The 15409-nt window shown below is 37.3% G+C and overlaps 1 protein-coding gene across 1 annotated transcript in view; it reads left to right on the top strand.

The window, feature by feature from the left end:
- Positions 1–15409, top strand: part of LOC149560959 (Zincin-like metalloproteases family protein) — a 358697-nt gene that overhangs the window by 13271 nt on the left and 330017 nt on the right. The window contains exons 2-4 of the mRNA XM_089824904.1: positions 3325–3406; positions 3707–3759; positions 3874–3928. Of these exons, the coding sequence (XP_089681030.1) occupies positions 3325–3406; positions 3707–3759; positions 3874–3928 (190 nt within the window). The remainder of the gene's footprint in view (positions 1–3324; positions 3407–3706; positions 3760–3873; positions 3929–15409) is intronic.

Raw genomic sequence — 15409 nt, 5'->3', positions numbered from 1 at the left:
TGGTATACCCTTGTTTGCTTAGTCTAGTTTTTTGCTTGACCAAGGTGGTTTAGGACCCATACCTATTAGCTCAATGGTAGGTGGTGCCCTCATTCCCTTTTCTTCTCTGGCAATGCTTCCCCTCTTCATCGTGTTCTTGCAAAAGAAGTTTATTAAGGTAATAGCATATTTCCAAATTGTTTGATCAAAATTAAATATTCATATTAGCTAAACCATTTGCCATTCATATAACATCATAGTGAACACCATTATTCCAAGTTTCCATGAAATTATAATGAATAACCAACACTTCCATTTCACATGAAACCACAACGATCAACTCAACTTCACATGAAGTCACAATGGTGACAAGGAATGTTTTATAGTTAAACTAAAATAGGGATGTAATAGCCACAAGCACAGATTCCCATGGAATCCATCGGTGATCTCGTTAGAACATGAGGAAGGCTCAACCCACCCAAAAGAAACAAAATACTCAAATCTTGGCAAAATTCGACTAAGGGCAAAAATCAACAAATTTATATTGAAAGGGCACTTTCAGATTGAGAAATAAAAATACCTGGAATGTCCTATGACCATTCCAATTCTATGACATTACTTTATGTAGTATAGACTACTAATTTCATTATTTTACATCATGCCAAACATGACAACTGAGAGGTTCTAGATGATACACAATGATGCACCGACAAAATGCCCAAAAATTAACCTTAAATAATTCAACAAAATTAAAACCCATTGGTCTAAACCTACCCAACAACACAATTATCAAATAAAATCCCGGATTTTGGCACTTTACGGAATCTAGGCAGCATAACTACGCTAAAACCCCAAAATGCAAAGTAGAAAATACACATACATTTGCATATATCCAATCAGGTAATATAAATGCACCAAATTGTGGGGGAATACTAATTTTCAACCGACCAATCTATTACAAATTTTTTTTATTCGAAATGACAAAGTAAATTGAGAAATTTAGAAGCTTTCCCCCTCACGAATGGTAAAAACCAAGAAATAGGGGAAAATAAGGAAGACACCACATTATTGGATCAAACCTTCGGTGAAGCGGAGCAATTTTGGCACAAATTCAATGAGTAAGTCTCTTGATCTGGATATACCAACGAGGAAGAACATTATCTAATTGGTAATCTGTAGAGCATAGGGATTAATATTTAAACAGCCTTTATCTGCATCGATTCCAAGCAGCTAGGAGTAGTGAAAAGGGACAGCAATTAATTTAGAAACAATGCCTCTTTTATGAAGGCAGATATTCTTAGTAAGAGCTGTGACTATGTTCCCCCTTGAGGGTTATATAAGGTGGACCTCCTCTTTGAAAAAAGCATTGAATGAATTGGAATAAGATTGTGGTCTGAAACAGCTATGAAACTGCAGAAATTCGATTTATTATCATCAGGTTGGAATTAGTAATTTAAGGTGTCAAAAATATGTTATGATTATATGAATGAAATATTTATTCTTTGCTAAAATTATAAAGGGGTACTTGAAGTAATTGCACTATTTTCCCAATTTGCGTAATATTAATCATAATTCCAATTGATAAATATGTTATAGCATATTCCTATGGTCAATCTATTTTAAATTAGGTAGGATTGGTTGCAAAATAGGAAAGCCGATCAAACTTTCGAGTTCACGAGAGGTGAATACTTAACCTAATTTTCATTAGACATGCCACCCTGAGATGGAGTGCTTGTGGGTTGGAAGGCTTATGTGTGCTCCTAGGCTTGGTGGAGGAGGGAATCGTCACGCTCTTGTCAAGCATGCCACTCGAAGGTGGAGTGTTCGTGTGCTGGGAGGTTGATTAGTGTTCTTAGGCTTGATCAAGGAGGATGAAGCACCTCCAAGGTGACTGAGGGATGGCGTGGAATGTTTTCTACCCATGCTCTTACAATACAAGGACATCTATCCTTGAGATTGTGCTATGTAAAGTTTCTAGCTGATTTCTAATATGTTTACTAAAGGTATATGTGATGCCTTGAATGATTATTAATGCAATTTATTATATCTATGTATTTTATATGTTATTGAATCCCTAACTCTCATTGAAATAATTGGTCTTATGAATTACATTTCAAATGTTGACTAACATGATTGCAGGACCTAAACCAGGTGTTTTCTTGCTAAAGACATTTCGGTTGGTAAATGTATGATATTAACTGTATTAGATTTCTTATTTTAATTCTTATTGGTATTTTAGGGCAAAATATGGTAATATTTCTAAAAGGGACATTACATCTTATCAGGAGTATCTTCAAATTATCTCATCTATTGTGGGAAGTATTCAACCTGGCATTCATCTCAATTAATTTGTCATTACAATTGCAGTTGTGAATTTTATCCATCCTGTTGTCCTCATTAATGTCACAACCTTTAGCAGCAGACATACAAACATCTCCATTTTCCTCATTAATAGTGAAATTATACATGAGATCCTCAGAGTCAACGTGGGGGTTTTCAAGCTCCAACTTTTCCTAGAAAGAGTCATCTTTAGTGCTTTCAGGGATATAGGAAGGGATAGAGTCAGATTCAATTTTTTCAACATCAACATCATCTTCTTGATTAGCACCCTTAGTAACAGGATTCTTCCCACCACTGAGAACATTAAAATTAGTTATTTTGTAAGTCTGGTAGAACTCTCCTTCCCCCAACAATCTTTGGTTGACCGTCCTTAAATTCTCCAACCTGCTTGCAGAGTAGTCTTTAGGAACAAGGGCTGCACCAAGGTTGAAGTTAGCAAGAACAGATTTCATTTTAATGTTGTTTAGATGCACACCTTTGACCTTTGAAGGGAACCCAATAACAATCCTAATTCAAGGAAAGTAGAATTTGTTCAGAGTTATTTGAGGCCATAATATTCCTTTTATCTTTACTGGTCTTAAGATTTTGAGCAGGAGTACTTAGGATCAGCATTACCAATGTTATCAGTAGAGAGGAGAGAGCTTCTCTTCTTTCTCTTCCCTCTAGGATTAGGAATCCAAGGTAGAGCAAGATATTCATCAAACACATGCAAGTCATTTTTGTAAACTAGACCCAAATACTACAGATATTTTTTTTTAATGTTACAGATATAGTTATGAGCTTTGATTTCAGTTTTTCAAGAACTGAAAGGGATTTGAGATGATGGTGAACAATTGTTATTTCATGTTGCTGCAAAGCAATTCAATTTTATCTTCATAACCTTGGCACAAATAAAACTACTTTTATCATTATTAGTTTCCTGTCTCAACTACTAGGAGTTGTATGCCATAGAGAATTGACTCTGAACTTGACTGAGATTTTTAAATTACCTGTGATTTCTGTCAGATCAGAGGAATTGATAGGCTGCATCAAAGATCTGCCCCCATCTGCAGAAACAATTCATGCCATGGATGAGATCTCAGATACGGTAGGCTTCAGTACAGAGTCTTAGTAATCAAAGTGCTTAATTCTAGTCTTTTTTTTGGCATCTCAAGGAGTAAGCTGTAGCATACTAGATTTTGAACAGAAGGTATTAATGATTTTTTCAGATGCTTTGTTTTTTCAGTTGATCTAAACTACTTAGAGTTTAGCACTAATTGTACTGGATGCAATTTTATAGTTGGTTTATTATAACAACAGCTTATTTTTTATGGTTACAGATTAGTAGGCTTTTGTTGTGTGGCTTCTTAGCATTTAATCATAACTTGAAGTTTGTTGTTTATTACAGATATGCACAGTTGTAGATTCTGCCGAACTCTGCAGAAACACCCATCCTGACAAGTACGTTGTCAAAAACTATCTGTTGGTTGTTTGTTTTCAGTAAACTATCCCTCAAAATATCTATCCTGACATGCATTTAATATATATATTTTTTGAAATGATGTCTTTTAACAGGGACTATGTGGAAGAGGCAAATATGGCATCTTTGAAGTTATATGAGTATTTGCATGTAAGGAAAGTGGAATAATTTGTTTTGCTGTCTGTGTCAATCTATATGAGGTCAGAATGCAATACTAAATTTAAGTGAATATCAAGGATTGTGGTAGTCCATCTGGATATATGCTAAAATCCAGATACACACCAGCTATAAAAGTTTAAATAGCCATACGAAATAGAAAGTTTTGAATAAGAATTTTAAGAAGATTGTACAAACGATCTTATCTACAAATAATTAATTATATTACATAATTGACCATTAAAGTAATAATAATATTATAATATATCTCATTCATCCTATTATAGATGGCTAGGGTTTCACTCGAAATTTCAAAAGCCCCAAATCTCTCATATCAAAACACTTGCAGATACTTTGTTTGATTTATTTTTATTATTGTTACTTTAATGAAAAGACACCCATTACAGACTTATGTGGTAGGATGAATGTGATATATTAGAATATTAATAACACTTTATGTCAAAATAGTAACTGGAATATAACTAAATCAAATAACGAAGGCACAAGAGTACAAAACAATTAGAAACTACACAAAATATATCGTGGCAAAAACCCTCCTCACTAAGGGAAACAACCTAGCCCACCACAAAGTAGATATTTATTAGAAAAGAAAAACTGACTACAAAAATCTTTAGCCCTTTTGAACACATCAGATGCTCAATAATCATATAGAGATCATAGCTCATACAAATAATAGAAATCTGCTTGAAGAACTATCATGCACACATGTATCTCAGAATGAACATCCTTACACTTGCTCTCAGAAATAGAACAGATACTGATACATCAATATTAAATTGATATTGTTCCTCTTCAAAAAAATAGAATGCCTTGTACAAAGAATAACCAGACTAAGAAAAATAAAAATGACGACACTATAATATCGTTTACTTCATACTTGAAAGAACATAATGGATGCAAACAAAAAAAGATATTGTTTGCCGTTACAATATAAACAATCTTTTATTAAATAAAAGTTTTTGACCAAGAGAACCAACATATAGAGTGGACAAACATTTAAGTAACACCACTTAGGCAAAATAAGCACTCCTGACAATATCAACACAATAGGAGAACATGCTGGCAGCAGAGGTACCAAGTCACTGAATATGTAGACTCCAGGTGTGATCATAAGTGATGATGCCAATAAGGAACATATGCACGCTCATAAGGGAAGCGAATAGGCAATAAAAAGAAGAGTAGAGAGTATGAGAGCTGTCACAGAACATTAATGTGAGTACATTATGCTAGGAATGCACAACACGGGTAGAAGAGAAACTATTGCATATGACTCCAACCAAATGTCAAAGATAAGATAAGATTATTAATGTCCAACAAAAGACCACAAAAGGTCTATGGGACTGAGAGTTTACAAACAAACAATTGACAATAGCAGGAGCACCAAACGGTGTCCGAGAAAAGAAAACAACAAGAAGCAAGAAGAGAGAGGCCAAGGAAAGGCTAGGAGTCCTTTCTTGGTAAAAAGAAATCAGTCACAGAAGGATAAGATTGTGAGTAAAGAGGAACCCTAAACTGTCTCTGAGTACTTGTGGAAGAGTGGAACCTCAACTAGATTACACAACTTACAGATACATTCACCTCTGTCATTATGATGATCGGTTTGAGCACGAAGACGATGAGAACCAACTCTAAAAGACCCCAGAGAGATACACAGGGCATGACACCACTGTTGAGAAAGGTAACTAGGATGAACAATAATCCCATCACTGATCTCCAGAAAGTGCTCCACATAGAAGGCCATTCTTGACCGTAAGCCACCGTGAGGGTTAGTCCATGTAGTGGTAATATACTATCCGTAGATATCAATTTTGACATGCTCATTTAATTCTTGTTGAGAGGGGAGGAGATGAGCAGGGGCATTTATGACATTTATCGAGAATTGATAAGGAGGGAGACGATTAATATCAATCCCAATTGAGCTCGGTAGAGAAGATGCCTGAGCATACTACCAACGAGCATATGAGCTAGTATCAGAACTCGTAGTAGCAACAAAAGGACAATACAGCAGGTAGGAGTATCTATCATGTTCACTAGCCAAATCTGCAAAACCATGTAGGCGATGAAGGAACCAAATAAGAGCAAATATGGTCGCAAGATTGAAGGGATGAGCACCAAACTCAACAAAAATGATACTATGAGGAGTGAACTTGTGACATCTAATGATGCGGCGTAAAAGCAATGTTTGAACCCACTTGATTGAGGCCCAGTCAGATCCAAGGAGAGAAGGCCCCCAAACCATTGAGCCATAAAGAACAGTCGACTGAACAAGAGAGTCTAGGAGGAATAACTTGGATGAGGTATCTTAGAAATGGTGTCTGGCATAGCAAGAGAACCCATCCCTTTATTAATTCTGGATTGTATTGCTGGTCTCATACTGAAGCGGGGCCCTGAAAACTTCACTCCCAGATACATATAAGAAGTGATCTTAATCTCCTGTCCCTGAAAAAAGAAGTGAAGATGAGAAGTCTTCAAGCAATTAAAGATCATAACTCAAGTCTTACCCAGGTTAACTACAAGCTGTCTCTAAACACAAAAGGAAGCCAAACCATCCATAAGCCTTTGAAACTCTCTCGAGAAGAAGCAAGAAGAACCACATCATCCGCGAAAAGAAGAATGAAGATCAAAATTTGGTGTAAGTAGCAACCATCTCCAGGGAGCGAAGATTTCAAAAGGAAATCCTCAAGCTCATCAATACAAACTGAACAAAGTGGGGAAGAGAGGACATCCTTCTTTAACCCCAATGGTGCTATGGATCGAAACTGAGAAACCATTAGGAGTTCTCAATCTATCCACCACAGTTTCGTATAATTTCATGATAGCAGTAAGTAACATCTCTGAAATCCCAATTTTCTGAAGCCTTTGAAATAAAGCCATCCTAGGAATAAAATCAAAAGCCTTGCAAAAATCAACAGAGTAGTAGTAAGCTTTTTTCGATTTGTGTCTAGCCTCCTCAATAATAGCCTGTAAAGTGAAAATGTGATCCATGATCTGATAGTTTGTAATGTCCCCATTATTATCAAGTTCCTGCAATTGGCTAGGTCAGTTCACCATTGCGACCCTTGTGAGCTGACAGTAGGATTTGAGGGTCTTAGTTGTGTGGTTATAGGCTTTCTAGCAGCCTATGGCGTGTTTTGGCTCCGTTTGAGGGACTTACTATTTATAGTAAGTCAATCTGTTGGTTTCGATGAGCTCAGTTGAGTCAGAGGAGTTGGGTGATGTTCTCAGTTTTTATTTCGGGTTTTCGATTTGAGCTCCAAGAAACTTGAGCGAGTGTTTATTTATAGTAAGTCACCCTATTAGGTTCATTCATCATCTTTCATCATCAGGATCACTTTGGTGTTGTTAGATTTCGATTTTGATGCTTCTTCAGTTGTTTTTGCAAGATGGGTGAATTATTATTCTTCAACTAAATATGCTGAAGTTCATATTTTTGTTGGTGTTGTTTGTTGGTCACCTCAGTATCATAGCTCATTGGAATCAGGATGAAAAGTTTAAAATCGTGAGAACGAGAAACAGTGGCCTTACGTGGCAGAATATTAAGTTATAGAGGAAAAGGTCATTTTTGGAGCCAAAAACAATTAATAAATTATATTAATGACACTATATTATATTTTAATGTTGTGTAGAGAAAGCTTCTCAAGTGGAGTTCTTTGGGACACTGGTGCCATTTGAAGATTATAAATATGAGGACATTTGATAAGGAAAGCATCCAATTATTTGATTATCTTATTTTGCTCTTGTTGTCTTTGTGACATTTTTGGGTCCGAAGTTTGTGCCCTGGTTGAAGTATAAGGGTTTGGGATCTACAGTTGAAGTATTGTAGATTTAATTATGAGAATCCACAACGGAGGTATTGTGGACTTTTGAGTTTTATTATCATCTCCTCTTGAGGAGCATTTATACAATTGAATATTATAATTTCTCTGTTGCTGTATGAGGGTTTATTCTGCAAATTGGAGTTTGTTTTGGGCAGCATTTGTAAGTATAAATTGTGAACGCCAAATTGAAATTGGACCAGGCGGCTTTCAGTTTGACTTTGCAATTACATTCTATGGCAAAGACTAGGTTTTTAATTTGTAAAATTTAGTTAATATTACATAGTTTGAAAGTAAACAGGCTGGCTTCAAATTCTGATTTATAATCAGCCAACAATTAAATTCCCTTTTCATTATATTGCTATATGATTTGTTGATGAATGAATTCAAAGGCTGGTGCGAATCATTTCAAAATTGTTTATTGGCATTTGGTATTTATTTATGCGAAACTTATAAGGCCAAAATTAAATAAATTTGTAATTAGTTTGTTGTACATTCGAATATTGTGTTTGAAAATTTAAGACATCATATATTCAATGGTAATTGGGTTGCTTGCCAAGTGTTCAACAAAATGTCAAACCATTCCAATGTGAAAGAAATTGATGCTTGATTTAGCTATAACTAGATAGGGTTATTACATAGTCAGCTTGGAAACCAGCCTGTCCTCTAGCTCTACAACCTTTCTTGTCAAACTCTTTAAATAACATAGCATTGAGGGTTGTAGCATATAGTTTGGTAAAAGTGTGTCCGATCATAATAGTTCTATAATTCCTTGGGTCAGAGACAAGACTGGTCTTATGGATTGGGTAAATTAGATGCTTGGACCAAGAAACCAGAAACCCAATACAAACCACCTTATTAAAGAGTATAGAGAGATAGGGGCCGAGAATGTAGGCACCAAACTTAAAGAGTTCAGCCTAGGACCTCTCCTCATCCGCTGCTCTACTGCATCTCATGGATTTGATAGCCTCGTAAATGTAAGATGGGGTGAACACGTGAGAGAAAGGAGGCAGGATGGGATGAACAGAAGGCTGCCCAGGGATGTCATAAAGAGCCGTGGTGTGAGTGGTTAGGGAGCGAAAGTTAAGGATGGAAGACAAAGGAGTACAATGAGGGAAAAGGGTGCACCAAAAAAGTTGGGGATTGCTGATCGACATGGAGCAAAGGGATTTACATTGGGAAGGAGTAAAGGATCGTTTCTTGTAGCGAAGAAAATGAAGGTAAGACAATTGAAGGTGAGGAAAATTGGGAGAGTGAGCCTCAAAAGCAGAACACACTGAGTGATGAAAAGATTTGCAGTCAACATCGAACCATTGGTTCATAGGGCATGTTTTATGATGCTTGCAACGGAGGGAGAGTGAAGGACTGTGAGGTATGGAAATGATGGCAGACTTCCAAATGGCCGTTGCAAGCAAATCAAACATGGAGGAGGCTTCACAAGAATCAGTAAAACACACAGGATTAAGGAGTCTCGAAAGATGAAAAGAAAAAAGCTCATTGTCATTGTTGAGGAAGCGGAAGCGAGCGGGCAGTGGAAGAGAAGAGATGAGGTGACTGAAGACAAGGTGAAGACTGAGGAGAAAAACGAAAATGAATACTAAGGAGAGCATGGTCTGCAAGAGGAAGGCATAAGATGGTGAAGCAATGAATGAAGTGGATGAAGGAGTGGGAAGTGAGGGCATAGTCAACCACACTTGCACCCCCACAATGGGGCTAACAAGTAAAAAGCTCAGATCTAGGAAAGTAGGAAAGACCATTCAAAATCACAAGGCTAGAGGACTCACAAAGCTGCAGAAGATGGCGGCCATAGCAGGAAACCAGTCCAAGAACATCCTCAGAAATACGCTGAAGTTCCAAAGTAGTCGGATCAATCTCAGTGGAGTAGATGGAATTAGAGCATTTGTCATAAAGCAGAGTCTGGAGTTCTCTAGTCCTTGCATTGAAATCACCAAGAATGATGATGTCACCTAAAGCAGCAAACTGAGAGACACTCTCGCAAAGGTCAACAAAAGGGTCTCCATCCTCAGTACCATGGATAGCACAATGGGAGGAAACATGCAGGAAATAACAAACAACAATAAAGAAATCCCTTTGTCGGTGACTCTTACGGTCAATACGGACCCACAAGAACCTGGCAAACGCATATGAGTGGACAATAGATGTACAACTGAAAATAGAATCTCTAATCAAACAGGCAATACCACTAGAACCTTAGACCTCACCAGAAGCACAAACCTCTTCTTTACAAACAGATAGCCACTAATAGCCTGTAAACTCCAGAAGAGGGCGCACAGGACTCTAGTGTGTCTCAGTGATGACAAGTATATCAGGGGACCCCACTGCATCGTGTAAAAGACTGGGTAATGACCATAAAGAACCATTACCATTCCAACAGTTAACAAGAAGAGAGCAAGTGGTCTCCCTCTTGTTAGATTACTGGCAAGACCATCATTTGGTCTTGGGGGCTTGTCTCACTTCCCAACCACTGGGGGGGGGGGGATCCCGAACAATTGCCCATTTCCCAACACGTCTAGCATCAACCACAATACCACGAGCATATTTAAGCTCTTCAATTCGAGCCTTCGTAAGATCTTCGTCTAGAAAAATCTTATAAGGGAGAGAGAACAATTTCCTTTTTTCTTTGAGAGCACAGAGTCTATTTGAAAAGTTGAGAAACCGAATGAAAAGGATGTCACCATGACCAATCCAACATTTGTCCATTGTAATGTCGGAGAGACCAAGCTGATTGCTAAGGAAAGAACGTCCAACCTAGAGAGGATCGGAAGTGGGAGGGAGATTACAGACTCATAGGTTGAGCTCACCAGCACGTCTCACACGTTCATCCTCAATCTTCCGTTAAACAATGTTATCAAGATTCGATAAAGGTGTAGTAACAATTGAGGTGTTGCAGATAGAAGCCCATGATTTCACTTTCTGTTTAGTTTCCGAGATTAGAGAGGAGTGTTTTGCTGTGTTTTGATAGTATCTAATCCCTCAAACTGCTTGATAATGGATTCTAGATTTGATTTTAAATCTGCAGTTTCTGAAGTGAAAGTATCAAAGAAGTGCTTGATCTAGGAGGTATTTTTTCCTGTAGCATGTTTGAGTTCAATAATTGTCTCAGTTAGTGATAGTATTTGTTCTCTGAGCACCTGATTATCAGTTTCTAGCTTAGAAACCTGATCACAGAGCCCCTGGTAGGTAGGTTGTGATTGTGGTACATCATTAGTTGCAGTCATCATACAATAGTTAAAAATCGGAGGTAGAAAAGATTAATCCCACAATCAAAAACTTGTAGGCAGCAACAGATACAGATGAGGTCTAGAATAAATGGAAAACTCGAATGAAAGAGCTAGATCAAACTCGGAGATGAAATGATACACACTCTAGTTACACTCCAGCTTGCAGAGATAGCAGTCACGTGAGCACCAATATAGTAGAGCCGAACACAATCAACAAGAATTACAATGGAACAACATAAATTACGGAAACCACACTAGACGCGTGAGCACAAAAATTGCTTCAGCACTAGTTGCGTTAAACCCAAACACCAATCGCGTGAACACCAATAGGAGATCCGAACACAGATGGAATGCACACCAAGGTGAGCGCAAACCCAACGTGGAAGCCCTAACCCGTGGAAAACACAGCAGCCTGTCGAACATCGAACACACATCAATAGAAGACCCACTTGCAAAATGTGAACACAAACACCCACGACAAAAGAAAACACATGGACATTGGCAAACAACAAACTCTTGCAACCAGCTCTAGTCACGGTGGCAACGATCGCAACCCTCATAAGTAATGGAAGCACGGGGATGAGTGAAGGAGGAGATGGAATGATCGCAGGAGGAGACGGAAATCATCGCGGGAAAGGGATGAGAACTGGAAAAAGAAGAAGAAGTTGAAAAGGAATCTGGAAATAGCCAGAACACCATTCTCCAAAACGGTAGTGATAAAGAAGTAAAAGAGGTACAAACACCATACAACTGCAACAAAGAGCTTCAAAGAGGAGCATGAAGATCTATCACACAACTACCAGGAATTCAACACTCCCTTTTAGCAAGAGAGAGATCTTCAGAGTGCCATCTTCGGACAAGTACACATTGCTGCAATAAAAATCTAGTAGTAATACACATCTAATCATAGATTTTTATCTTATTATAACAATGTTCACCATAACTACTCTTAGCAGGTGAGTCATAAAGTATAAAAGATTTATGTAGTCACTTTCATGACATCTACCATGCTTACTTACAGAGTGTGGATCAAGAGATTCATCTCAAACTTTATTAAGAGAAGAACTGTTTAACAAGGGAATGCACCTCGAACTTCTCTCTTATAGAAGATCTCATTAACAAGAGATTGCACCTCAAATGTCTCTTTTAGTGAAGAACTCATTTAACAAAGGATTGCACCTCAAACTTCTTTCAAAGAGAATAACTCATTAACAAGAGATTGCACCTCAAACTTCTCTCTTAGAGAAGAACCCATTAACAAGGGATTGCACCTCAAACTTCTCTCTTAGAGAAGAACTCTTTAACAATATGCATAAAGTCATTGAAAATGGGATTCTCTTTCAACAAGAGATTTCATTTTTTACTAAGTCAAGCTTATTCTGGATGTAGCACAACTTCACTTTTGGAAGAGGCTTGGTAAGAATATTTGCAATCCGCTCCTTCGTAGAAATGTTCTTAAGCTCAATAGCTTTCCTTTGAACCATATCCCTTAAATAGTGGTATTTAATCTCCACATGTTTTTACTTATCATGGAGTACTAGATTAACTGAAAGTTCTACACAACTTTGATTGTCACACAAGATCACAGAAGGTTCCAAAGGTTGTCTAAAAAGATTGTAATGTCCCCATTATTGGTAGACTTCTGCAGTTGGATGAGTTCGCTCATTGTTGTGGCCCTCGTAAGCTGATAGGGTGATTTGGGGGTCCTAGTTGTGGACTTACTATTTTTAACTATTTTTAGTAAGTCTTTTTTTTGGCAGTGTAGTGGGTGGCTTTGGTAGTTGGTCGTCACTTGCAATGGATGTGGTTATTAATTGCATGAGCTCTTGTTTATTAATTAAAGTCGCATTACTATAATAATAATATTTTATTATAATAATGATATTAAGAGATATTTCTAAAAGAGTGTGTTGAGAAGTTTTAAATGTTGAGTTCTATTGGGAAATTTTTGCCAATAAGAGATTGTAAATAGGAGCTCATTTCATTGAGAACAACATCCAATTATTTACTTGAATGTTATTTGCTTTTGTTGTCTTTGTGACATTTCTGAGTTTGTGATTTTCCGTGCCCTTGTTGAGGTATAAGGGTTTGGTGTTCTTGCTTGGAAACTGATTCTCCTTGAATTATCTATGCAATTGCAGCTGAGGTATTGCAATTGTTTACTTCTCTACTGTGGTTTCTGTGTCTGAGGTGTAATTAAGTGCAAGTAGATTTGATTGTGCTGAAGAATATAAGGTATTTGTAGTATTAATTCTTTGTTCTGATTGCTTCTTAATTTGCTCAATGGGTGTCAATTCTGGGTGTGATATCATCTGTATAGGAGGAGGGATCAATCTGACTTTGAGAGGGATTGATTTGGGTAAATTCGCCATTGCCTCTTGACTGTATTATTCTGACTCAGAGGCCATTACAAGTCTGCTAATCTGAGTGTCACTAACTTGAATATTGGGCGGCTCATTTGGAGATCTGGGTTTCTGTTTATGTGCTGTTCAAAGACCAATGTTCTTGACTGGGAAGGTATCAAGTGTGCTGAGAATATACAGTGAATATGTGTACTAACCCTCAACGATTGATAGCTTAATTAAACATCAATTTTTTCTTCACAAGATTAAAGGTTTGACATTTCGTTGAACACTTCGCATGAAATCTCTATCTCACTGTTTTTTATCTTCAGATTACTTCAGCTTGTTTGTAACAGTTTAAATTTAGTTTAGACGCATGCAGATGGTCATTAGATGTCCAAACAAAGAAGCTGAAGTACAAATGCACTCTTTTTTGACCATTTAAATAAATACATATGATTCCAGCTTGTGAATTTTGCATCTACAGCCAATAGACATTTCTACAAACATTTGGCATGCAATCTAATGACTGAATCACATAACTACAACTTGGCATCTTAACAAACAATTGGTGTGCAACCTTATAACTGCTTATTTCAAGACCAAATTGTTTACAATGGACCACAGATAATAATGCCAACATGAAACCTACAACAACAAATATAAAGGGCATTCAAATCAGTAACCCAAATTGCTGAATTTCTTTAGCACCACAATATCTTCCTAGCCACAGTTGAATAGTAATGGAAAATGCAAATAAATTCTCTTCTCAGCCACGGTAGATACAATAGAGAAGTAATAGCAATTTTGGTATACTTCAGCAGCAAACTTCCAAAGACACCACTTAGAAATCAAACCCTTATACTCCAGCAAGGGCATAAAAAAACCAGATCTTCAGGAATGTCACAAAGACAATAAGAAAATAAGATAATCAAATAATCAAATGTCTTTTCCTTTACAGTGAGCTCATATTTATAATTCCGTGTTGACAAAAGTTTCGCAAAAGAACTCAACTTCATAATCTGTGAAAGTTTCTTAAAAGAACTCAGATCTTGAAACTTTCCAACAACTCTTTTAGTAACATTTAATACTTAGTTTAGGCATATAATTAATTAAATAAATGACCCCTTCCAATGATGACTCACCCCTTAACCTAAGTGAAATTATAACTTTATGATAAGCCATTTAATGATATAATAATAATTTGGCCACTAGAAATATAATAACTCCCAAAATACTCATCATTTAAATGTCTTTTGAAATAGGAGTCACCCCTATAATTTTTCCATGTGACCAAATGCACTTTCCAAAAATAGAAAGGGTCCATCTCAATGAACATCCGGGTGACCACGAATAGTAAGTACACAAAACTAAGCCCAAATGAAGTTCAATTTGAGCCAAACGAAGACCAACTTGCAGCTTACTGAATTGTGGAGAAGACAAGACCCTCCCAAGCCAAGCCACTGCCTCAAAAGACCCTCTCTCCACAATAATTAGCCTACTAGGATCACAATAATAGGCTAATCTCTCAAACTCTGATGTTGCCAAAAATGGGGACATTATAGTCCTCCCTCCCTAAGGTTGCTTGTCCCCAAGCAATCCCTGAAACAAAATGAACATCACAGTCCACCCGGATCCCAAGAGTAGAACTGCATACTATCCCTATAGTGTGCAAGCAACTTTTGTAGCATCAACACCCAAATAACTGGTATTATTGACAGAATCATCTGGAAACTGATTGTAGGTGTTGATGGTGACAACGACCCATTGGAACTCAATCCAATTGAATTACCAACTCTGTCCACAACTGAGTCCCCATCAAACTGACACTCACACCCAACTGCAATGTGAAGGTGATAATGACCATATTTACTTGAATCACTATCATCAACTCCAACCACTGATAAAGTGTTCTAGGGGTGTGGATCCTACAAGTGGTCTCGCTTGCAACTGTCAATCCCTTTTGCAAAAGATGGAGCTAACCCATCCCATAATGGATGGTTTGAAACTGGAGCCAACCCACACTGACGCGAAACCAAATGCTCCACTTGTGGG

This window comes from Cupressus sempervirens, chromosome 4 (assembly GCF_028749045.1).
Source record: "Cupressus sempervirens isolate cs-2001-9-10 chromosome 4, ASM2874904v1, whole genome shotgun sequence".
Classification (NCBI taxonomy): Eukaryota; Viridiplantae; Streptophyta; class Pinopsida; order Cupressales; family Cupressaceae; genus Cupressus; species Cupressus sempervirens.
The sequence above is the reverse complement of the archived record's forward strand: the minus strand, read 5'-3'. Positions and strand labels throughout refer to the sequence as shown.